This window comes from Larimichthys crocea, chromosome XII (genome assembly GCF_000972845.2).
Source record: "Larimichthys crocea isolate SSNF chromosome XII, L_crocea_2.0, whole genome shotgun sequence".
NCBI classification, from domain to species: Eukaryota; Metazoa; Chordata; class Actinopteri; family Sciaenidae; genus Larimichthys; species Larimichthys crocea.
Window position 1 is genome coordinate 26,920,031 of NC_040022.1, and position 24,580 is coordinate 26,944,610.

General features: G+C 45.1%; 3 protein-coding genes across 10 annotated transcripts in view; 2 read left to right on the plus strand and 1 right to left on the minus strand.

The window, feature by feature from the left end:
• Nucleotides 1-392: 392 nt before the first annotated feature.
• pde6hb (phosphodiesterase 6H, cGMP-specific, cone, gamma, paralog b) lies at nt 393-3,197 on the plus strand. 2 transcript variants are annotated; one of them, XM_010754036.3, is made up of 3 exons: nt 393-604; nt 1,729-1,886; nt 1,972-3,195. In XM_010754036.3, the coding sequence occupies exons 2-3, from the start codon at nt 1,744-1,746 to the stop codon at nt 2,087-2,089; spliced, it is 261 nt and encodes an 86-aa protein (XP_010752338.1). In that variant the 5' UTR covers nt 393-604; nt 1,729-1,743; the 3' UTR covers nt 2,090-3,195. The 2 variants fall into 2 exon arrangements, with proteins under 2 accessions (XP_010752338.1, XP_019121478.1); XM_019265933.2 differs by lacking the exon at nt 393-604 and adding an exon at nt 1,300-1,425 and having other exon boundaries at nt 1,972-3,197.
• A 1,501-nt stretch (nt 3,198-4,698) lies between these two features.
• LOC104937732 (retinoic acid-induced protein 3) lies at nt 4,699-9,083 on the plus strand. Its single transcript, XM_010754038.3, has 4 exons — nt 4,699-5,023; nt 5,687-6,855; nt 8,000-8,055; nt 8,240-9,083. The coding sequence occupies exons 2-4, from the start codon at nt 5,727-5,729 to the stop codon at nt 8,327-8,329; spliced, it is 1,275 nt and encodes a 424-aa protein (XP_010752340.2). The 5' UTR covers nt 4,699-5,023; nt 5,687-5,726; the 3' UTR covers nt 8,330-9,083.
• A 1,673-nt stretch (nt 9,084-10,756) lies between these two features.
• Nucleotides 10,757-24,580, minus strand: part of LOC104937731 (RNA binding protein fox-1 homolog 2) — a 42,670-nt gene continuing 28,846 nt past the window's right edge. For 5 of the 7 annotated variants that reach the window (XM_019265942.2, XM_019265940.2, XM_027284736.1 and 2 more), the window contains 7 exons: nt 20,096-20,183; nt 19,486-19,542; nt 19,038-19,188; nt 18,039-18,081; nt 15,672-15,772; nt 14,717-14,792; nt 14,396-14,473 (listed from right to left, as the gene is read on the minus strand). In XM_019265942.2, the coding sequence (XP_019121487.1) occupies nt 14,429-14,473; nt 14,717-14,792; nt 15,672-15,772; nt 18,039-18,081; nt 19,038-19,188; nt 19,486-19,542; nt 20,096-20,183 (561 nt within the window). In that variant the 3' untranslated portion in view covers nt 14,396-14,428. Of the gene's footprint in view, nt 14,474-14,716; nt 14,793-15,671; nt 15,773-17,607; nt 17,651-18,038; nt 18,082-19,037; nt 19,189-19,485; nt 19,543-20,095; nt 20,184-24,580 lie in introns of all 7 variants that reach the window. The other 2 variants (XM_019265941.2, XR_003463275.1) reach the window with 2 other exon arrangements.

Here is a 24,580-nt window from a genome sequence, read left to right on the forward strand (position 1 = left end):
GTTTGACATGTCGTGTGTAGTTGATGGTGCAACATGTTCATCTATACTTTGACATGAGATGAGCCAAAACCTGATAAGAGCAAAGATACAACTTTTATATGATGAAGAAGAAGCTACTTCAAGTCACATTAAACTATATTTTTATATAAATTTAAAGCTGTTTCTCGAGACATGTTTGAAATATTCCCCGGTGGCTCCACAGGCTCAGCAGTGAACAACATCCTACATGTGACGACAGCACATGGACCAGCAGGTCGCCTCCTCTAAAGCTAAAAGCAGGCGTGCTGAGGTTTAGAGGGATAAGCCGCGATCAAATCCTTCCAGATTGATCCTTGACACCGACTTCCACGACAGGTAGAGGCGGAGGGTCGACGGGAACAAGGACACTTGATGATGAGGATGGAGGGGAGGAGAGAAGATTCTGGCTCGGGTCGGACCAGAGAAGTTTGGGCCTGACCTTTTGCGTGATCACGTGACTGGTAAGAGGAGGATGTGAGGATTAGAGGTGAAGGTATAAAAGCACGACGAGCAGACGACGCACTTCACAAGTGCGAGAAGAAGAGCAGAGATTGGCGGTGGCCTCGTGGCAAATCTGTGACAGCAGGTGAGAACCTCGAAACTTTAATTATAAAGCTGAATTGTTATTTGTATCGACTTAAAATTTAATTTTAGGGGTTCAATTACTTAACATTTTCAAATTGAAATAACTTAATACAATTACATCTGTTGACAAAATGACTTATATTAAACATTTCTTCTTTTTGAGTGTGGATAGTAGACATGAAAAGATGCAAGAAATCAGATGTGGGCGACTTTAATAATCTATGTTTGTGTGTTGATACCTAAAAACTATACACTGATACAAAGAACAGCTTCAGTGACTGAAAACTGTGCTCGCAAAGTGCTTCCATGTTGCAATTTAAATGCCTTTTAAAAGTGGATATAAAAATCACAAATTGTACGTCGAAGTACGGCAGTTAAAAAAAGTCTTAAATGGCATGAATAGAAACTTCAAGTAGAGAACAGTTGTGTGTAAAGAGGATTGACTTTAGGGGGCAATAATCAGCAACAGATGGCTGATAACACGTGGTGGAGGTGGTGGTGGTGGAGGCGGCGTCTCGCAGCTTCGCAGATCTCCACACACACGAGAGCGGAAAGATGGGAGCCTTTCGTTAACCCTATCCACATGCTGTCTAGATCTGCTGCTGCTGATGCAGGCGGGCGCACATGTTTGAGTTACGTAACGTGCCCGGAGCAGGGTGTTTTCCACCTCTGTCAAAGTTGCCTTAATAGGATTACCAGTGTCAGCAGTCAGGAGGGAGGAGGGAGAGGGGTGAGAGGTAGAGCTTAGGCAGGATGGTGCTGAAGATCAGACAACACAGACAGCAACAGGACACACTGCAGGTTTTATACGTCGTGCCCTAGGTTAGTGTAAGTATAGTAAGCGAGTATGGGAATGTAAAAGTCTGAGCAGGGGTTGCTTTGCTGTTGCACATCCTTGTTGTTCAAGAAGGGCAATTAGTCCACTGCAGATCAGAGCGGGATTAAAGATAATCTGGCTTCTTAAACTAATCTGCGTAATCTCCATTGATTGGCATTTAGAGCTGGAAGAAGACGGGATTAACAGAGGGCAGCAGAGAGAGAGAGAGAGAGAGGATGAAGTGTGATCTCTGAGGAAATGCACGTGTCATGACGATTTTTTTTATTTTTTGTGTGTGTGTCTTCTAGTCACCCTCAACAAAAATGAACGCCAACCCCCCTGCAGGAAGCGCCCTGGCTCCAGCTGGAGCCGCCGGCCCCACCACACCCAAGAAGGGACCACCCAAATTCAAGCAGAGGCAGACCCGTACATTCAAGAGCAAGGCCCCCAAACCCGGCCAGAAGGGGTAAAATAAAAAAAACACATTATATTTCAATGCGTGCTTTAAATCAGGATCTCCAACACTCATCTCTTCGCTTCCTCTATTACAGCTTTGGTGACGACATCCCCGGCATGGAGGGTCTCGGCACAGACATCACAGTGGTGTGCCCATGGGAAGCCTTCGGCGACATGGAGCTTAGCGACTTGGCCAAATACGGCATCATCTAAACCTGCCGCCTCCTGCCTTCCTCGCCTGCCTGCACCTCTCCTCTATCTAATCCTCTCCGGCCCTGCCTGGTCTCCACTTTGACTCGGCACGCCGCGATAAGGCTGCCAGCAAAAAACTCCCCCGATGCCCTCTCGTCTATATACCTCTCGCGTCACTCCACTGAGTGGATGGAAAGCATAATAATGTTCTTATTTTTATATTATTATATTATATACGATACTGTTTATAGTATATATACTATAAAAAGGATCTCCACACACCTTACCCCCTCTCCCTTCCTCCATGTACAACTCCTAACTTCTCCTCCCTGACCTCCCCTCTCTCCCTTCGCCTCTCCTCACCCACGGCAATGGACACAAGCAAAACACTAGTTAACACTGGCTCGGATTTGCTTCTAGCTGTCTATTAAAAAAAGAAATGTAAATATTTTGTTGGACCTTTTTACCTTGTCTTCCGTCCCACCTTTTGTACTTCTCCCCTCTTTTGTTTCGCATTGTGTTTTCTACTCCTTGTGCACAAGGTTACTGTGAACACCAAGGGATGCAAGGAGAGCGTGCAAACGTGATCATGGAGGATCCCTTCTTATCCTATCTCTCTCTCTCTCCTTGCTGCTCTCTGAACCCATGTCCCTCTTTAGAGAAACAACAAGGCACGTATGTTTTTTGCGTTGCAGAAAGTGCATCGTGTGAACTGGTATGTCCTGATAGGCGCAGTAAAATGTGTTTATTTTTAGTACTCAGTGTTGTCTGTCTCTTTTCTTTTCTGGAACACCGAATAAAAACTGGAAAACAAACACGACGCTCTTGAAATGAATCACAAGTAAAAACACGGCAAAGGGAAACATCATGACCTGACATCCCTAATAAGGAGCTCGGATGAGAAACAAAGTGACTCCATCAACATTTTCCAGCAGTCGTCTAACTCAAATTGATGACATCTCCTCTCTGTGTCTGAACTACGATGCTGTCTGGGTACATCTAATAATAATTAGTGCTAATTTTAAGCAACAAACTCCCACAAGGCTCTTTGTTGGAAACGGAAAACAAATCATGGTGTTCTCTTTTGCAAATGTCATGTAACAAGTCGCTCCCTCGTTTGACAAGGAAAATAAATGATCTGCTGGCAATAAGATCCAGCTCACGAATCAAACTGCAGTGAAGTCGACGCCGTATTATGTTCAAACAGTAAATCCTGGGGCTTATGATTGTTGTGTTTGTCTACTGGGAATAAATTATATTCTAGACCTCATATAGAATAATCCTTTACCCTAAAAATTCGGCCTTTTCACCTCTGTCATTACGTCCGTAGAAGCCGCTGAGCCCGGTTATACTGCCTACTTTCCCAGCTCCTGTTCTGGCATGACACCAGCTCCACTCCCTGTGCCCCGGGCCTGAAAACCTCCTCTTCTTCTTCTTCTTCTTGGCTAACAGCAGCTACCGTTGGCAGCACGAAACTGTGAATCACAGAGAGTTGTTGACGGAGCAGCCGGAGGACAACAGAGAGAAAACCGGGAAACAATTTCTCCCTAAAATATGATCCAGTTTCAGCAAAAATCAGTGAAATAGTTGGGGCGCAGAATGACAGAGACACTATTCATCTGATTACAAGTCAGCTATGGTCAAAATGATTTAATGATCTGTTATTCTATGGTAGGGAAATCACACAGTGTTGCTTCACACAGTGTTTGGTAGCGATCCATCCAATCGTTGTTGAGATATTTCAGCCTGGATCAGACTGTAGCGGACAAACAAACAGTCATAGACTCATGCTGGTTGAAAAAGAAAACCCAGATTGGAAAAATGAAGTTCACCACAGAAACACTACCACATGGCCTCTGTCACCATCAGTCAACATCAAAACTCTTTCCAGACACTCGTGTTGCTATGGTTTCTCCATCCAAACAATGATCTGCTATCAGCGCCGAGACAAACACGCTACAGCCCAACCTAGCGACAGGGACGGGGATACCTACATGATGTCATGTTTGAATTCCTCTGGATTAGGTGACACAGGGAGGCTTTATGTTCAGTGCATAGATGCTCATGTTGTTGTACACTAGTCTTTCATCGAACCAGCCTGGTGTTTATAAAGATGTTTTACGCCTCTGGAGTGAATTCAGAGTTGAAGAATGACTTCAGATTCAACCGAACACTCCCTATAAACTCTCTACTTGTACGGACATGAGTTGAGGCGTTACGTATGGGCTTGTAAAAGACAACAGTCCAAATAACTCTGTTGACGCAAGTCCCCCTGCAGCTGAATCACCCTGCAGCTATCACACCGGTTTCAAATGTTGTGGCTGTGATTTACCAGTAACTAAGGTGACGGCCGGTCCTGTTCTGTATCCCGGTGAGACTCAGGATGAGTCAGCCAGACTCTCACCACAACACCCTTACAACAATGTGCTTCTCACCCCCCGTCTGAGTTCACATGAGAGAATATCTCAAACTTGTTCCAGATACTTCAAATGAAGTTCAGGTTTGGATGCAAATTTTTATGGAAAATGGATTCATAAAAAGGGCGGAGTGAACTCTCCCTCCTCCCTATGTGTGTGTCTTTGTATGTATCATCACCTCCAGGTGTGTGTGTGTGTGTGTGAGCCCCACCTATAGTCAAAGGGAGGGACACAAAGAGAAAGGACAGGAGGGGTCTGGAAAAGGAAGTGCAGGGGTGCAGGTTTCTCTGCTCTTGCCCAACCTGTTGATGCAAGGTAAAAACAAGCCTCTCTCGCAGTGACTTCAGACCTCTGGAGACCTCATCCGCTCTTCCAAGTCTTCCTGTTTGCTTGAGATATGGATACATCATCAGGATAAGAAGGTCCTTCACGCTAACCCGCCAAATATCCAAATATTTATTGAAAACCTCAAAACTCCCAAGAAGTTTGGAGCGAGATTTAAGGGGAAGAATTTGACTCGCATCCCAAAGGATTAAAGGTGAGTTCCTCTGTGTTTATAAAGGTTTGGGCCAACTTTAGAGACAGCTTCTTGTAGATTTACACCAAATTAAAACTCAACAGCATTTTTGGCCCCTTTTAATATGTTAATGACACCCTAAAGTAACCTTTTCACCCTCACTGTATGATCCGAGGGCCAGTCTGGGTTGTATTTGAATCGCTGACGTCGAAACAAAGGTCTCTGTTATGAGCTCAAGGAAGTGTCGATCAGCTATCAGCAGTGAATATCTCTGTCATCTCCAGTCTGTGCTGGCGTATTAACCACCACAACTCCATGTCTGTACAGGGGATTTATGAGCTGATGCAGCAGAATAGTTACATTTCACGTCTGCTGCCGTGTCCCAGCTTCACCTTTTCTGCTGCAGTTGTTTTTTCCTCCGTCCTCAGCTCTGGCTCACACACTCCCCTGCCTTGTTCTGGCATGTTTCTGCGCTCCCTCCTCCTGCTCGCTTCGCTCTCGCTGTCAAACAGCTCTCACCTTTCTCTCTCTCTCACGCTGTGACCTCTGTCTTATCCTGTTTTCCGATGCATCCTGCTTGTTCTGCACCACCAGTCGATGCACTGAAGCTTCCTGCGTCGTGTTGCCGTCAAACATACATGCGTATGTGAGGGTTTTGTGCTGACGTGTGCTTTATTGTTTCAGGAGAAAGGACCTTCTGTAACAAAGGGACTGAACACCCCCCATGTGGATTGCTAAAACGAATATGGCCTTTCTATCCGAGAGAAGCCTTTTCCCCGTCCTCCTCCTCTTCTACGTCCCTCTCACCTGCCTATGCCAGTCCAACAGCAGCTCAATCAACACCACAACCACTTCCTCTCCTTCCCAAAATGTTACTTCCCTGAAGGGCGTGCCGGGCTGCAGAAGAACACTGAACCCCATCTATAGGTACCTGTGTGACCGTCGGGCAGCTTGGGGTATCGTACTGGAGACCCTGGCCTCTGCAGGCTTCCTGTTCAGCATTGGTCTCCTCTTATGCCTGCTGTTCTGGGCTCTGTGTATCTGTGCTTCATCGAAGCGACAACGCACCGGCATTGGAGGAACACTGGCGTGCATGTCCATGTTCTTGTTCGCCACAGCTGGGATCTTTGCCATCACCTTCTCCTTCATCATCCGCCTCACCCCTCAAACCTGCCCAACCAGAATCTTCCTCTTCGGCGTGTTCTTCTCCTTGGCTTTCTCCTGCCTGCTGGCTCGCTGCCTCGCTCTGCTAGGCTTCGCAGCTACCCGGGGATGGGGGGAGGCTGGCGTGGCCCTGGGGCTCTTCATCGTGCAGGTTATCATTGCTACCCAGTGGCTGATCCTCGTGTTGGTCCGGGACAACAACCTTTGCAAGTACAGCCAGGAGGAATTTGCCATGCTGCAGATCTACGTGTTGTCCCTTCTGGCTATCAGCTTGATCCTCGCCATGCACTTACTGTGCCGCTCCTGTTTCACGTACAGCTACAGCTACACAGGAGCCAGCGAGCAGGGCAGGATGCAGGCCACACTGCTCTTCCTCACACTGCTGCTCTCCGCCTGCATCTGGATTGTGTGGATCGTTATGCTCACCAAAGGAAGTCCTGAGTTGGGCCACCGGCCACGGTGGGATGACCCGGTGCTTAGCATCGCCTTGGTGGCAAACGGTTGGGTGTTTCTGATGGGGCATGGGTTGTCCCAGATGGCCTTCCTCTGCAGGGGTGAAGCCAAGTCCAAGGACATCCCTCTGAGCTTTGCAGGCTGGACCAGCCAAGGTGCTGATATGCCAGGACTGAACAGCCCGAAAGAGGGGAAAGAAAACGGAAGCTTCGAGAGCGACAAGGAGCACAGGAGAGGTGAGAAGCTGTCCTCGTTAGCCGGACATAGTGAGGTTGTTAATCATGCGCAGAGGTGAAGATAGACAAGGACGAGGGCTGCAATTAACAATTATTTTCAGCATTAACATCTGCTGATTAATTACATGATGTATCTACTAAGACAGGAGGAAAATCTCCAACACATTTTCTCTGTCAAAGGAAAATCCAAATTCAATTCACTCATCATGAATACTAAAGAAAAAAAAACAGAACCAGAGTTTTTTTGGCACCTTTCCTGGTTGATTATGTAATCCATTCCACGACCAGTTGTTTCAGCTCTAAAAACAACAGGAACGCCTCATGGAATATCTGAAAAACAATGTGGAAAATCACAACAACACATGCTAAAAACTGTACTGACAAGAGGATAAACTCAGGCTGTAGCAGTGTGAGACTAAACAGTATATTACGTATGATCAAAAACTAGTGAGTCAGCAACTTTGCAAACATCAAGCGAGGTCAATATTTACTGACTAGTCCAGCAGCAGTCAGTCCAGCTCGGCGTCTGTCTTTCAGCCTTTTATTTCACCAAGCTCTCACCAACCACTCTCTCATTTTCTCGCCTTAGCTTCCTTTGTCAATGTCCTCTTCAGCCTTTTCGCCTCTTACATTACGTCCATAGAGGCTGCTGAGCCCGGTTACATTGCCCGCTCGCCCAGCTCCTGTTCTAGCACAACACTTAAAGATTAAAAAGGATTAAAAAGCTCCTCCTCCTCTTCTTCTTCTTCTTCTCCTGTGGTACAAACACTAACACTCCCCTCTGTGCTCTGAGCCCACAATCCGGGCAACCCGGCTAACAAACTGAGCTAACAGCAGCTACAGCCGGCAGCAGTTTACTTCACTGTCCATGAGGGAACTCTGTAAATCACAGAGAAGTTGAGGCGGAGCAGCCAAAATCAGTGAAATAGTTGTTGGTGTGTGACAGGCGGAGCAGCCAAAATCAGTGAAATAGTTGTTGGTGTGTGACTTAAGTGATAAAAATTTCTCAATTGAACGAATTATAACTACAAGCCGCAATGAACATGAAGCCGATCAGACAGCTCCGCTCTCATTGTGGGCCTCCGTGATGAACGGTATATAATGAGGCGATAATTAGCTAACTGTATCGCGTGTCTCCCTCCAGGCAGGAGAGCCGAGGAATCGCTGCGATCGCCCTACGAGTCCGGATTCTCCATGACAGTGAGTAATAAACCATTAGGATTAAGAATCTGATTCCACATACTCTGCAATTAAGCACCATGACCTTTCCCCACTGGAGGCATGTCATATTGTAAGGTTAATGAACACACACAGTTTATCATGGGTATTAATTGCACTGACATGATGAATGTGTGATTATGTGTTTTTTGTGTGGTTGTTGCAGGAAATTGACCCTGACAAAGATTTCAGCATCCCTCGCCCTCAGACCACCAACTACAGGGAACCTTATGATGAATATTACGGACATGATTAAAGTCATATTCATGTCTGGCTTTCACACACAAAGCGGAGAGTGACTGCACTGATCTGTACTTTGGCACAAAAATCGCGTTTTTTTTTCTATGTTTAATTTTCTTGTGCAAATGTAAATATGTTAGCGTTGTAAAGAAATGTTCAAAATCTGCCATGAAGACGCAAAAATACTCCGTCCCTACAGAAGAAGAAAGAAAAAGCAACAAAGCAGCGGCATGACTCATCTGATTGAGCTTCATCATCGACGCTGGAACTTGTTTCTGACGGGAAATCCACATCACAAATGCTGAGTGGAAGTGAGTCTCTACGGCGTTGTTTGTCTGTGTGTGTGTGTGTGCTACTCTGAGATGGTATATAATAGCCCTGAGGTGATTGAAGAGGCGTGAAACTGTCACTCCGAAGGTGCCAAACCGCTAAGCAGAGCAGAGGCATTCGTGAATGGTGAAAGAGGAGGGATGAAACAAGAGAGAGAGAGAGAGGGAGGAACGAGAGGAGATGAGATGAGACAGGAGGAGGACAGGACGGGAGACCTGTCGGCACCGTGGGAGGCCTGTGCCATCACTAATTAACATCTTAATATTCAAAGTTGCTGGGTTTTGTCGGTGCTGCTGCTGTGCCAAAAAAAACAAGGGATATGTTGTGTGTGCATAGAAGATACGAGGTGAAGAAGGTACGCCTCTTTCCAGCAATGCATATTCTGATTTTCTACAAATATTTGTGCCAAGAGTTATCAATAAAAAAGTTAATCTATAAAAGATTTGTTTGAAGTCTGTGAAGGTTCTCAGTCGTCCGGGTCATCTTCCTTCGAGAAGGGTTGAATCTGGTGCACCAGCACTTGGTTGTAGACCCATACAAGGTTCACCTCTTTCCAGCAATACATACCCTGATTTTCTACACATATCTGTGCCAAGGTCCATCTATAAAAGCCAAAAAGATTTTTTGGTTAAAGGTTCTCAGTCGTCCGGGTCATCTTCCTTTGAGAAGGGTTGAATCTGGACTAAATGGACTTGGTTGTAGATCCGTGAAGACATTTCGCGAAGAAGGTACACCTCTTTCCAGCAATACATACCCCGATTTTCTACACATATCTGTGCCAAGGTCCATCTATAAAAGCCCAAAAGATTTTTTGGTGAAAGGTTCTCAGTCGTCCGGGTCATCTTCCTTTGAGAAGGGTTGAATCTGGAGTAACTGGACTTGGTTGTAGATCCGGGAAGACGTTTCGTCTCTCATGCAAGAGGGCTGGTGCGGAGATTGGAGCCATTGTGTCCACTTGATTCATTAGTGCTACTTCTTGTTGTGACCCCAGCAGTCAGTCCAAACTGAAGTAACCTCTTGGAAGAGAGGTGAAACGTCCTCATGGATCTACCACAACTCCCAGTTGCCCCAGATTTAACCCCTCTCGAGCGTAGGCTTGTTGGACCAAACATTTGCATCACGCACTCACAATCTACACAGGCGGCACACACCAAAGGTCATTTACTCTCTCGACCAGATGCAAAGGCATGCCTCCCCACATCATGTGGTGCAATACCACACTTTCACCACCAGGGGGCAATGTCGAGACATAGCAGAGTAGGAGTAGTCTGCTATGGTTGGAGGAGCCTGTCAGGAGAAAAGAAAACTGATTTCAGCAACATAACACCATAAAATCCTTCAAATGTGATATTACAGTTTGTCACTTCATCATGTAGAAAATATGCAACTTGGTTTAAACCCGACAACACCGAGTTTAAGATGGATTCAGAGTGCGCTGGCCTGCAGTGACTCTGCCAAAAGGTCAATTCCTCACTTCAATAGATGCAATCTTCACTCCTCTTATCAGACGGCCTTCAGTCTATTCTTCCAATTAGCCCGACTTCAATTACTCAGAGAGAGCGTGCCATCAAATTGGCAATTGGCCTCTTGTGCATTAGAGCAATTAGCAGGGATATGAGGTTTTCCCGCCACATCCAACCCATTTACGGCCATTAACTCCAGATGCAATTAAAGATTGTTCCAGATTGTTCCCCCTTGGCAGCGATGAGAAAGATGGAGGAGGTGGCTGGAGAGCTTATCACGCGCTAGATTCTTTTTCTGGTCAATGCAACCACCACCCCCCGGTCGAGTGGCATTAATCGTGCACAATTGTTGCCTCAATCAATCACCTGACTCACACCAGCTTATTGAGAGTTTCTGAGAGGTGATTCTCGGTTCAGTCTGTAATCAGACTGTCGCAACTGTCGGTTGCTTAATCAGACATTTCTCCCCTTTATCTGCTCTGGGTGGCAAAGTTTCATACCTCATTCAAGCCAAACACTGGAAAGAAAATGAAACAATCATGGGAAGGAAATGCCACAATGCTTAGCAGCGTGCTCTATCAGCCTCCTGATAAGCAGAAAAGTGTGTGTGCGAGTGTGTCGTTAAAACCTGAGAAACGAGAGAGGCGAGCTTAAAAACCAAACAGTTTATTTATTATATACATTCAATAATAATGAAGAGAATAAACAGAAGGCAGACACAAGGATGGCAAAAATAAAACAATGTGAGAAAATACATGTCACTTATTGAAAAAAACAAAAATCACTTGGATAAATGAGCTTTTAAGAGCATGTGACATAAAAAAAAACATGCAATTCAAACTCATTTATTTAAATCCCTGTACAAAAAAACAAAACTCCCACTGGGTTGGACTGAGCACAGTGCAGGGAGTCGGGGATCATCAGCGGGCTGAGGAGAACTCGTTTTTTTTTTTGCTTTCTGAGGCGATACTGCAGAAATGAGATTTATTCCAATTAGAAGAGACACACACACACCAAAAAAAAAAAAAAAAAAAACCTGCTGCAGCTGCAGCCACAATCTCTGCCCGGTAACGATTATTATTACAACACCTCGCTCTGCCAACTGCAAGAGAGAGAGAGAGAGAGAGAGGCTGGTGAGGTGGAGATGTTGCTTAAATGAGCATCTCATGTGGGCAGCTTCATAATAATACTCTGCACCAGCCTTGAAGCAGAGAAGAACTCACTAAACTTGAGGCTGAATTATCACTGGGTTGTTGTTGTTGTTTTTAATATATATATCATTATCAAAGCAAACCACAGGGGTCCAGACATACCAAATTAAACTTTACACATCTGATATGACTGCTGATTACCATGACGACCACAGAGGCACAGAGCAGAGATAAACCAGATTACTGAAGCAAGACCCGAATCAACTGAGGGGCCACTTGCTTTTCTCTCTCTGCTCCTCCTGTCTCCTCATATCAGATCTCTCCTTCTCCTGCTGCTATGTAAACCCCCCCCCCCCGCCATCAGCCTCCTCCTCCTCCTCCTCCTCCTCCAGCACTATGATTTTGAATTCATGCACAAATGAAAAAGATTCTCGGACCGACACCCTCTCCTCCTCCTGCACGAAAGCATGCATAGCAACACTTCTGATAATACTTGTAAGGAATAATAAGACAAAAAAACAAAACAAAAAGAGGTAATGCGCGTCAAAGAAATACTCATTGGACCTACTGCACACGTGATTCACAATCATACAAAACATTACCCCACCCCTCCCCTAAACAGCTCCTCCTCGCACTGTCCGCTCCACCCTGAGCGCACCGTATTAAAAAAAAAGAAAGAAAGACAGCAGGGGACGTTGTTATCCTGTCAGCTAATGATTAATGGCTCAGCTTCTCACCTTCACCATCACCCGCCACAATATCCCCGGACTAACCACCCACACATTGTTTCACTGTTCAACAACAGAAAGAGAAGAGAAGGGGGAAAAAAAAAGGTGGCCTCTGCTGGGCTACAGGGCCCTTTTGACATTGTGTGGACGTTTCCCTCCATTTACTTCTCATGTAATTTTCTCCAACGGCAAAACTGCAAAATTCAAAAACATCCTCTGTGTCTTTTTCTGCGTGTCCCTCATGACTCCCATCTGCTCGGATTCCCCTTGTCTGCAGCAAACACCTCTGCATGTTCGTGTAGTGACTATTAAAAAATAAAGACCAATAAATTAGTAGTGTGTGTGTGTGTGTGTGTGGATTGAATTTAATTCTTGTTTGCTGCGACCTTTTAAACGCTGTAAACGTGTGGTTCGATGACATTTCCCAGGGTGCTGCTTGTTGTACTGAAAAACACAGCTTCAAAACAAAAACAAAACACATATAAAACAAAGTAAAGGCAACGCAAACAAATAAAGAAATACATCAAAAATGTGCTTTCTTCAGAAAATCTTTGGAACCAAAAAAAGGCAAACAATATGAATAACAACGTAGTGAGAGTATATGGAGATGTGATACATACAGGACAAAGACTTGGTCTAGAAATGGTCTGGCTGCCAGTCGATTTGATTCATTTTATTTTTGTGATGCCTTCAGACAGACTGGTGAGGACAACTTCAAAACTATTCCAACAATCCCAGAGAGCATGATGAAAGATTTAAAAATGACATAACGCGTGTGACGTGTCCTGCCACATTTTTAAAAACGATGAATATAAATAGAAGACGGATCAATTCTGGTTACTTCAAAGTCCTCCATTTCATGACTGCACTGTGTGTGTGTTTTAATCTGGGCTTGTTCTGTTGGGTTCTGCTGAGCTGAGATCAGACACACACACGTCTCGAGCACAGAGCAGCCCTGCCTGAAGCCTGCAGGCGCCGTAATATCTCAATAAGGCCAGGAGGGATTCCCATTTCGCTGCCTGGCAGATGATTAGTTCCCCGTGTGGGCGTTCCCGCTTTTTCTTTTTCCCACTAAATCTTAAAGTTCGTCTGTGTGTCGGATGGGTTTGCTTTTTCGTCCTTCGCTGCATGGCCGCCACAGCTGGAATGTCTGACGGGTTTTTTAGGGAGACAGAAAAGAAATGAAGCGAGTCCTTTTTTGGAATTGGAAAGAAGCGCTGTGAGCAGATTCGAGGGGGATGAGCCTCGGAGGGTCGCGCTCAGTTCTCTAAATGGACATGCGAGTCCGGAGCTGAACGCTTCCCTCTCATCTTAGTGTTGCGGTTACAGTAATGAAGTAAGGAATATGTGCAGACCAGCAGTAAAAGGACGCGTGAACGGCTCCGTCGCTGAAAACATGGACAGATCCAACACGTCCGTGTCGTGTGTGTGTATAATGACATTTCTATGCAGCTTCTTATCGATGGCAGCAAAACAAAATAAAGACAAACTGAGGTAATGCAGAAAAAAACAAAGTCACTTGGTATTTCTTTTAAAAAAACATTTCCTTTTACACTCAGGGGAAAGTTGTAAAATGACAAAAAAAACAAAAAAACGAGACGTCTTCCCATGCTTGTGTTGTTTATAGTGTGTTGTTACCAGGACAACAGTGGTTTTCTGTCAGTCAGATGCTCCCATGTGCCCGTCCGGCTTCACGAAAACAAGAAGAATTCCTACGTCTTATCGTCTGATTCACGTTTTCATTATTACAGCGAGCAGAGGGACGACTCTGCCGTTATGTAGTGTTTCAAAAACATAAAGTACCTTTTGTTTCTTTTTTGTTTTTTGTGGCATCATTCTGTGCAAAAGGAAAACATAAAGAGGAAAAACCTTATACTTGGTGTAAGTGTGTGTATATAAGTCTGTCTTTATAGGGCAGTGGATATACTGTAAGTTCAACAAAAACAAAAAGGTTTGTAGTGTGCAGGATCACACAGGAAACAGCACTCTCTCTCTCTCTCTCTCTTTCTCACTCTCACTTCCAGGTCCTGTAGTGTTTTTTTTCTTTTTCTAAAAACCGTCCACAGTTGTGCCCCCGTAGTTCAAAGTAGTACGCTCCAGCTCCAGCTCTTTATGTTGAGGGGTGGGTGGGGAGACACTCGCGGCAGTTTTGTCATTGTTTCCATGTCGGCGACAGACGAGAAGAGTACAGAAACAGAGTTCGAGTTGATGATGTGGCAGAGTGACCTTCCCTCGCCACGAGGAGAGAAAAAAAAAAAACCCACAATGAAAGAAAAGAAAAAACACATGAGCTGTCACTAGAGTCCGCCCTGCAGAAACAAATGGAGGGGGAGCTGCTGCCAAACAAAGAGCTCGGAAAAAAGGTTTTTGGAGCGATGTGAAATTCCTTGGGTGTGATTTGTGGTTTGTGTTTTTTTTGTCGTTTTTTTTGTTTTGTGTTTTTTTAGTAAGGAGCAAACCTACTGTACCCCGCCCGGTATAAACTGGCCTGAAAGAGACAAAGAGAGACACAGTCAGAGTGGGAAGAGATGAAAGAAACAGCTTCATATTCAGAGTTATGAGTTCATCTAGAAACACGTTGTTTATGCGTGCAGGCGGCTCAACGCGAGCCGACCCCGTGCTTCCACTTTGTATTCCATTCTCCTCCACGTCCGTCTTTTTTTTAAACAACACAGCTAATTAATGTTCCACGCTGCTTTTCTTTTGTGTGTGTGTGTGTCGGTTTTCTCACCATGGCTCCCACACCGTAAGCAGCAGCAGCTGGAGTTAAAGCGTGGTAGGGATCTGTAGTGTACACTCGGCCATAACTAGAAACACACACAAAAAAACACAACAGAACACACGAGAAATTAGTCATTAGTGACTTGCGAGGTATCCTGTGGAGATGAAGATGAAGACTGCACGTGAGTAGACATGGATGTAAACAGGTTTCAAACACGGCACGAGGAAGGGGATGACTTCATCACGGATACACACAGCATGTCCACTCAGGGTCGACTAGAACGTTATTGGTGTTTGTGTGCGTGCGGGGAAGCCTGAGCTCGTGCAAAACGATGACGAGCTAAAAAAAAGTAAAGTTAAGAAAGACTTTCTGTCGGCTTCGACTTTCCCTGTGATCGTTCGTCTTAAACGGAGAGAGCAGCCGCCGTCGCTGACCCGTGTTTACGATTTGATTTTGTCAGACGACGTCGATGTGCGGTTTCGTTGAGTTTTACTGTTCTACAAAAATGACACGCCAAATCAAGCGGCAACCTCAGTGGCTGGGAAGTGAAGCCGATGCAGAAGTGCCAACAACTGCAGTTCCTCAAACGTCCACTTGAGTCAGTCTCCATAAGTCCCCATGTTTCAAATGTCACAATGTTCACAGCCTGGTACAAAAACCATTTAAACCACGATAACTGTTTTTAATTAATTATCAGTTCATTAAGAATGCGTACTCATTTAATCACATCCATGTTGCCGTTCATTTACATCTTAAAGTCCATCTAATCTCCTCCTGAGATACGAGATTACATTTTTATGGTCTCGTCGTTTATCTTTCGCCGTGTTATTCAACATAAAAGAAACATATTTCATCCTGCGGCCTTGAATTCTTCAGCTCAGTCCATCTGTGCAGTCTGCATCTTCTGCCTTACAGTGATGTGTGTGTGTCTATTATTATGATCTGCATTCCGCCTTGACCTCACCTGTCACTGTAGGCGGCAGCCGCGGCGGTTGCTCCGGTTACGGCCGCGGGCTGAGCGTAGCGATAGGCAGCGGCAGCGGCGGCAGCAGCAGGATAGCCTCCCTAGAGACACACACACACATATACACACAGCAGAACTCAGTCAACATGTCCCAGAGGAAGAAGACACCTGGGCTAAGGTGTGTAAATGAGCGAGGGAGGGGCATATAGAGATGGAATATACTGACATTTGAATGTAATACTCAGATTTATATGCAAATATTTATGATTGCATGAGAGAATGAGTCAATTCTGTCGATATTAAACCATGATTACTGTATATTTTTACTCTATGTCATGTGTTAGACTGTAAAAATAGAAAATACAGAATATAATTCATATATTTATTTTAAAATATTCAGTAAAAATAACCTTTAAATGCTGTTTGTGCACCCAAACTTGTTTATCATACATATAGATTCACGGGAAATAGAGTACGTGTCAGTATATTGCATTTCTGTACGGGGGGGAAAAGACGGAGGTGGTGTGATGTTGGATGTGAGACAGAGAGAGGAAACTGGACTGTCGAGGTCGAGTTAGATTGTATTATTACCACTACTAAAATAAAAAAAGAGACAAAATGTTCAGAGGCCGTACAGAAACCTCGCGCCTACAGTCCGAGGACACTAAAGGTTATGAGAGGTTCTAGTGGAGACAGATTCGTGACAGTAACTGTTGGTTATTTGTTGTTCACATGGAAGAAAAAAAAATAAAACAGAGCAAGATGAGGAAAATAAAAAGTCACACACACAAACACACGCACACAAACCTATACTGACTAAATCATCTCCTCGCACTGAGACTGCATGCACGACCCAAATTAAAAAGTTCAACACAACACCACTGCATTTAAAACCTGATCACAACAGAAACAACAACAACAACAACCCAAGGCATTCTCCAAGACGCCTGCAGGACACGGAGGGAGGGTTAGAGAGAGAAAGAGCAAGGCCTTCTGGGTGAGTGGAGGGAAAGGTAACACAGGTTTGTCTTGCATGCAGCAGCAGCTGATCAGCACATGCTTCGATAGTCATCCTGGGGAGGGGAGGTGGTTAATTCAGGAAGAGACCATGTTCTCCGGTTCAAGTGTCTCACGTCTTTAACTGGAACCTTTCTGCTACAGAGTGGTAGAGCTTCGATGATGCAAGAAACCACCATCCAATTTGAAAATATGAGCTGATAATTTGTTTCTTTGTGTGAGAGTGAGAAATAATTCAGACAGGATACGGCACTGCGCCAAAAACACAAAAGCCGGGGTCGTCTGTTTTGGTTCCAATCATCTGCGCCGCGGCGGTGTGTCAGCAAAAAAATCCGCCAGATCCAACTTTTGGAAAAAAACGGAGCCCGACGTTACGCTGTGGTGGCTAATGAGACGAGTCAAACCTCCACAGTCAGAACCTGAGACTCTGACACTCGACCTGTGTGTGTGTGTGCGCTCTCACTTTGTTTATTTCATGTAACCAGCTTCGAAATCTGAGTCTGACACTGCAGAATAGTGACAGTTTAATTTGATTCGTGTCCGATGGTTTGAGAGAGAGCGAGCGCCCGATCCTGTCTGAAGGATGGATGTCTTTTATTTTTTTTTCTCCAAATCTAGCCGAGCAGACAAAAGAGAGACCAGGTTCTCTTTTGAACAAACTGGTAGGAAAGAAATACACACTCAAAGAACAATTTAGTGGTTTAGTAAACAAACAAACAAACAAAGCTTTTCCCCACAGTCGGTAAAAAAAAGTCACGTCTCAGTGAGTTAGTAAGAAAATAAAGAAATATTCAAAGCAGTGGTGATTTTTTATTTTTTTTCCAGATCAGATCAGAAGATGATTCGTAAGATCAAGAAGAGGTAGTACAAAAAAAAAAAAACAATGCACACTGTGGGTTTGGTGTTGAGTTGACCCTACCTGAGGCAATCTGGGACTAAGGACTGAGTCCTGAAACACTAGTCTATAGAGAGAACAGAAACAACCGTTGTCAACCTGGATACACACACGCGCACATACACACTCTCGTTCACGCACTCGAACGCTACCTCATCCGCCCACAGAGCAGCCTTCATAGCGGCGAAGATTACGCAGCGCTCGGTTTGATCTTATCGTCGCTGCATCTCGTGTTTATTTGTTACGAGTGTTGGACCGTGTCTAAACTCTTCTTCTTCTTCTTCACTGTGGGCTCATTCACCTTTATTGCAGGCAGCTCTGTGCAGCGCATGATTGGACGCAACATGCAGAATCACCCCAAAAAAACAAAAAACAAAAACAGAGAGAGAGCAGGAGAAAAGCCGTGAGGGGAGGAGAGAGAGGGTGTGTCGAAGGCGAGAGGCGAGTTTACTTACGTATAAGTCTGCGGCTCCGTAAAACCCATCCTGATACACCACACTGAGAGGAGGAGGAGAAGGAGGAGGAGAAGGAGGAGGAGGAGGAGGGAGGGGGTGCAAACGAAGTGGTGCACAGTCCCAAAAAAAAAAAAACCCAGAGTGGATGAACGTCACAACACAGCAAAAATACAAAGGAGGGAAGAGAAAGAGATGGAGAGAGAGAGAGAGAGAGAGAAAGAAAAAGTAGTTATTTCACACCCATGCAGCATGCGGAGGAAATACAACTTCCATTTATGCTCCACGACTGAAACCAAAAACATTAAAACAGCACACACTCTCGGGGCTGATAGATAAAGTTCATGGAGCTGAAATGAGACCATAAACTGCTACTGTTCCCCAGCTACACGAGCGCCGCGACAGTAAGAGGTTACTTTGAATGGAGCGTTTTATTGTGGAGCAGATATGGAGAGGGTATTTCCTGCAGCCCGACCCTCCCACCACCCATCACCACCCGCAACATTTCATCTTGTTTTCCCTCCATCGTCGCGGTGAAGCAGCCGCCGAGGCCCACCGACCAATCAACTCTGCTTTTGATCTGAATATCGGAGCAGTCGCAACCCCCATTAGCCAATCATCAGAGCACAGCAACGACATGCACGGTGACACGCGGGGAAAACACATTTGAATCATTTGTAGCAAATCTGTGTGTGTGTGTGTGTGTGTGTGTCTGCATAATGACTGGATGCGTGTGTGCGTGTGTTTATTCAAATCCGCCGGCGGTGCTTATCTGTGTGTTTATTCAAATGAACCTTCGATAGTGCCGACTCTCTGCCGCTGAATGGCTTGTGAACTGACTGACAATGCACCACTTGGACTGCTGAAGAGAGTGAAGTGTGAGTCATGTTCAGGAGCACGAGGAGTGTGTGTGTGTGTGTGTGTGTGAGCACAGCTCTGGTGTGTTCCTCTTGATTTTTCTGTGTGTGTTTCTGACGTGTGTGTTCGACGGTCTTTTCTCACCCAGGGTAGGCGGGGATGGCGGGCTGAGGCACAGCGGCCCTCACCGCGCTGTACACGGGCCGGCCTCGGCCTCTGAGGTGGGCGCCTCGAAATGCCGCCGCCGCCGCTGTGGTGGCTGCTGCTGCTGCAGAGGGGTAAGGAAACCCTGGGACTGAAGGAGGAGGAAGAGGAAGAGGAGGATGAGGAGGAGAGGATTAAAGGAAGGAACGATAAGGATGCAGGCAGGGAAAAGGACAATGTGAAGAGAGAGAGAGAGGATGAATTAAGGAGAAAGGGGAATAATCCAACTGAAGCCTTGAGGACTTGGTATTAATAAAAGTGTCAGTGAGGAAAAATGCTAAGCAAGCGGTGCTTTAATATGAATTAAAGATTGGAAGGTGACTGAAATTTAAAGCAGGCTCTGGAGGCAGATGTTGGCGTGGGTGGAGGAGATAGAGAGTGGCCTTACCTGCGTAGAGCTCTGGTCCGTACACGGCCCCCACCATGGGACTCAATTTCCACCCGGCTGAGAGTCACACAGAGAAGAAGGGGCAATTCATTAACACAGGGAGCTTACAGAGGACGCCCGCTGCACTCGGGTTGTACACACAAACATGTTTTATACTTTAAACTCGCAGCTACGCTACACGCTGTAACGGAGGAGTAATGGGATTCAGTTCTAAAAGTACGAGGCCGTGACGGATGGATTCTGCCAGACGTGGGCGGTTGGAGCAGGTCAGCGTTCCTCTCCTTACACCAAGTTAACATTTAATATACACCGCGCAGTAAAACAGAGTTGTAACAACACGACAGCTTTCTCTGGGCGAGTTGATCTGCAGAACGTGAGCTCAGATTTTTCTGGCAGGTAGGTGGAGGCAAAAATAAAACTCCATGGAAGTGCTGCTGCTGCTGCTGCTGCTGGCCTTACATAACGCCTGGAACACTGCTCGGCATGCATCGTGTATCTCACCCTGCCTCCGGCTCGCCTCTCCCTGTGTACCCGAGCTCGTTTGGGGCTTATTAGTCGATAGGCTGCTGTGGGTTCATTGTTTCAGTGTGCGTGTCGGTGCGATTGTTACCATAAGGCAGCGTGCTGAGAGCCTCTCCGTTAGGGTAGGGGCTGACCATTTTCTTGTTAGTCATCACCCTGGCTGTGGCGTTATTCACCTGGGGACGGAGGTAGCAGATGGTCAAAGACACAGACACAAACAAAGTCGACACAGGAAAGTACAGCACACACACAAACACGGGGCCGAGGCTGATGCACAATACGTGGTTTTGTCCGCTGTCGTGTGCTGCTGCTATGTTTGCCTCCATTTTTGTGTCTCTTGTCGAGTTTTTTTGTGTGCAAATGTGTCATTAAAAGTTTTTATTGTGAGAGCTCACTCTTGACGGTGTTAAAGTTAAGCTGTTCGACGTGATGACGACAGTTTTATGGTAAAAGAATTCAGTTTCTTTCTGTTCATGCACATTTTTATAATGAATCTACTTCTGTGGAACGCAAAACATCTAACCGAATCAACGAAAACATAAAAGTCATGAGTGTTTTGACTCCCTACATGTCCGCTAAAGCCAAAAACTCCACCGGGCACGTCTCTGTTATGTCGCAAACCGTGACATTTTAGCCCGTTTTGCTCACTAGACTTTGTTAACTTGTTCAGACTTGGTAATTTTTTTCTGGTTTATGTGCTTCTTAATGTGTAAATAAGCTACGTGGTTAATTTGTTTGGCTGTTTTATTTTGAAAATCGACCGGATTCTACTCGTTTCTGTGCCTGACTTCCTGTCAGCTCGAGCTGCTCTTTGCAGATTGAAGCCGGCTGGTCGCGTTGCGTCTGCCACAGGCCGCGACGCTTCTGGTTTGGTTTGAAACGTCGATTAGAAGCGCGTCGTATCCCTGCCCGGTGGAATTTGTCCGTAACTCTTTGGGTGGCTGACGTCGGTGTCTCATGCTTGTATGTAAAAGCAGGTGAGGGCTGTTAGGAGGATTTTTAGTCCCCATGCAATTAAAAGTGAGTTGCCCAGTAGAGATTTGGTGATTCACATATCAGGGCTGCCATGGATGACACTGGTTATGTTGCTGCTGCTGCTGTGACTACACATAAAGAGCAGATGCTTTATTTTTAGCATGCACAAGCTAAAGTAGTTCTTTCTTTTTAGGTGTGTGCGCACACACACACACACACACATGTTCTGCGCATGCTGGCTGACATTTCAGTCTAATGCTTCGGCTTTCAATCCAAGATGGCTGATAATCTCCTCCCTGAGCTTCAAAGGCTCGCGCTTCCACTCCCTTCATCTATCCTCATCTCCCTTTGATGGGCTTTAAGAGAAGGAGATTGTGGCTCTCTGTAATAACCCCCGTACTGTCCGAGTGCTGCCGAAGCTCTGCGTCTGACTAGTGTGTGTGGCGAGCTGAAGATTAATGACCTTTTGGCTTGATGGGGGGGACACACAAAAAAGACGGAGAGAGATGGAGGTGCTTGTGTGCGCGCACACGCCTGCACTCCCATTTAGGAGACCATTAAGGCCTCGACTGCCACTCGCATTGCCTCTCTCTGTGAGTCATGTTCTTTATCAGGCGAGCTTCATTCACATGGAAATGAGGTTTACCTCATTTTTCCCTCGTTGCGACTGACAAGGTCAGCGGCAAATGATTCAATTAGCCTAGCTGGGCTAAGTTAACTGGCGCAACTGTCCGCGGGTGTCAGAGCGGAGACGTTTTGAAATGTAAATCGAGTTAATGAATCAAATTTTTTGTGTCAGAGGGATTTTAACCTAACTCGTAAGAAGTTTGATGATTGAACGGTTCACGTGTGTGTGTACAATATATATAAATATATAGCGGTGTGATCAATGAGTTGACAGGGACACATGCAGATCAACAAAGTATGGAAGGCAAATCTCAAAAGTGTTAACGATTAATAAAACATTCAGCCTTTTCTCGTCCCCGCTTTTTCCCTCCCTGAACAATAAACCCGGAACAAAAACATTTCCATATGAAACCAAACTTGTGGGGTTTACATACCTAAAAAAAAGAAGAAAAAAAAAGAAAAGAAAGAAAAAGAAATATTCAAAAAAATAATTATAATACAAGGGAGAGAAAGAGGGAGAGGGGGGAGGGGGGTGCAAAAACATTTGTTTGACAAAATTAATAATCATATAAACACAGAAAAATTACACACAGCCAAATATGGGCGCATCACATGACCAAGAGTGAGTAAACAAACCAAAAATAAAAACAAAATAAAACTCAGCCAATCAGCAAGCGTCGGATGCAGCATAGAGACCAATCAAAAAACTTATCGCAGCACTCCCACATCGAAACACGTACGAGACAAAGATGAGAAGTTAAGAGGAAGGGATGCAGGTGAGAGGTAAAGAGACAGAGCCAGTCCATGTACAAAAAACAGGAAGGATGGAGTGAAGAGAAAGAGGAAATAAAGAAAGAAATATGAAAATAAAAGAGGAAGATTACATGAGCAACACAACAAAAAAACAAAAAACAACTAATAACAATTACTGTTGAAAACAAAACATATATCCCAAGGTGCATCATTCAAATAAAGCAATTAGATTTGGTGACCATTCTCCTGAAAATCTCATTATATGTGGTGGGGTTGAGAAACAGAGCACCAAAGGAGGATGGAGGGAAGAGAGAGAGAGAGTAAGAGAGAGAGAGAGGGAGAGAGAGAGGAAGAGAGAGAGAGAGCAATCCTCATTCCCAAAAAAGGAGAGAAATAAAATAAACATGAGACACTATGCCAGGCATTAGAACTGTGTGTCACAAACTAAAAACCAGTAACACTACGACTACGACTACAACTACGACTACTGGTAACACAGACAATCCACTACAAGAAACCAAAAGAGAAAAAACAAAACAAAAACAAAAAGGCAGCATAAGAGAGACCCAAAATAAACAGTAAGGTAAACCCCATATCGGTTCAGAAATGCATATGGTGACACTGCACAACACTGGCTGCTTTGATCTGAAGCAGCGTGGATTTCTTTTTTTTAAAATAAATTTTAGTTTTGAAAGCGATACGGTGAGTCAGGATGCTGCTCAGCCACAAACTTCACACGTAACGTCGTGTCCAATCGGCTAATAACTAAGCAGCAGGTCAATAATAAAACAAAGAAAATCATAAAGGAAACCAGAACAGCGTTATTTGCCCTGCAGCTCGAGGAGGAGGAGGAGGGAGGAAGAGGAGGAGGTAGGGTGGGGTTGGAAGGGGGTCTGCATTCACTCAAAGCAATCGTAGGCAGCAACAGGGGAGCAAAGCTTTGGATCATTTCTGTTGATTCTTTTTGTTTTGTATATATATATATTTTTAATTAATAAATCAAGAAAAGGGGATGCTCCAAACATCCGACGTCTGATGGGTTTCGTGGGTAGCCGTGTCATTCGCGTAGAGGAGGGTGATTACATTCGGTCATTCCCAGTGAGGTGTTAATGACATGGTGGAGAGTAAGTTTGAGAGGAGGAGGAGGCGGGGAGAGTAAGAGGAAGAAGGGACGGGCATGTATTACTGTAAAAATATCCAATCTGTGTGTGTGTGTTGTGTGTGTGTGTGTGTGTGTGTTGTGTGTGTGTGTGGTGTGTGGTGTGTGATACTGCTGTTGTGCACTGTAACGTTACGTAACAGCGCCACAGCTTTTTCTAGGGCGTCGCGCCCACGTTGGGTCCGTCACATGTTGATAAGCAGAAAAAACGCTGCACACATACAACTGTACATAAATACTACTGTATCAAATGCCCGTTTACAGGGGTGGGAAGGTGGGAAGGTGGGGGGAAAGGGAGGGAGGGGGGGGAGGGAAGGGGGGGTCAGTTCAGTGAGGATGTTTGTACACAACTTACCGTTGCCGTAGAAACAGCGAGTGGTTACCGTGGAGACTGACAAAACACACAGAGTCGTCAGGGAAACAGAAAAATATAATAAATAAAGGAACAAATAATCCCTCGGAAACAAAGAAAACACTAAATGCCCCCTCCCCGGCCCGCCCTACCCCCTTTTTTTATTTTTTTTTTTTATTGCCCCTGTGTGAAATAATAATAATAATTAAAAAAAAAACCCTGATAGCAGCAGTGTTACAGCTCAGAAAAGAGAAAAGAGGAAAGAGGAAGAAACAAGGGAGAGGGATGCTAGCTTCGGCGTTCACGGAGCTCTGAGCATCGGTACGACAATCGGGAAGTGTTCGGTGCTCTACAGAACAAAGAGATGGTAGAAGGAGAATGGAGATACCTCGACTTAACCTGCCTCCTAAAAAAATAAATAAGAAGAGCTAGCCTAACTGGACTGGATGTACAGCGATGAAGCGCACCCCTTCCTTCAGTAAGAGCAGGTGGTTTAAACTGTCTGAAGTCAAAAGGACAAGTTTGGTTAGACTGACTCATTCCTGTGTGGTGGAGTTAGCCACAAGAGAAGAGCGTGTGTCATGGAAACAGTGGCTATAATTTCCTGTTTTACCAGTCCCACAAAATAAAAAATAAAATAAAAATACTGACGACTGTAGGATGGTAAAACAATCAAATAAAAAACAAGATGACGAGGGAAACGACAG

Coding starts and splice junctions, on each gene's coding strand:
- pde6hb (XM_010754036.3), top strand. CDS start 1,744: ATGAACGCCAACCCCCCTGCAGGAAGCGCCCTGGCTCCAGCTGGAGCC. Junction 1,887..1,971: donor CCCAAACCCGGCCAGAAGGG/GTAAAATAAAAA, acceptor CCTCTATTACAG/CTTTGGTGACGACATCCCCG.
- LOC104937732 (XM_010754038.3), top strand. CDS start 5,727: ATGTGGATTGCTAAAACGAATATGGCCTTTCTATCCGAGAGAAGCCTT. Junction 6,856..7,999: donor CGACAAGGAGCACAGGAGAG/GTGAGAAGCTGT, acceptor GTCTCCCTCCAG/GCAGGAGAGCCGAGGAATCG. Junction 8,056..8,239: donor AGTCCGGATTCTCCATGACA/GTGAGTAATAAA, acceptor TGGTTGTTGCAG/GAAATTGACCCTGACAAAGA.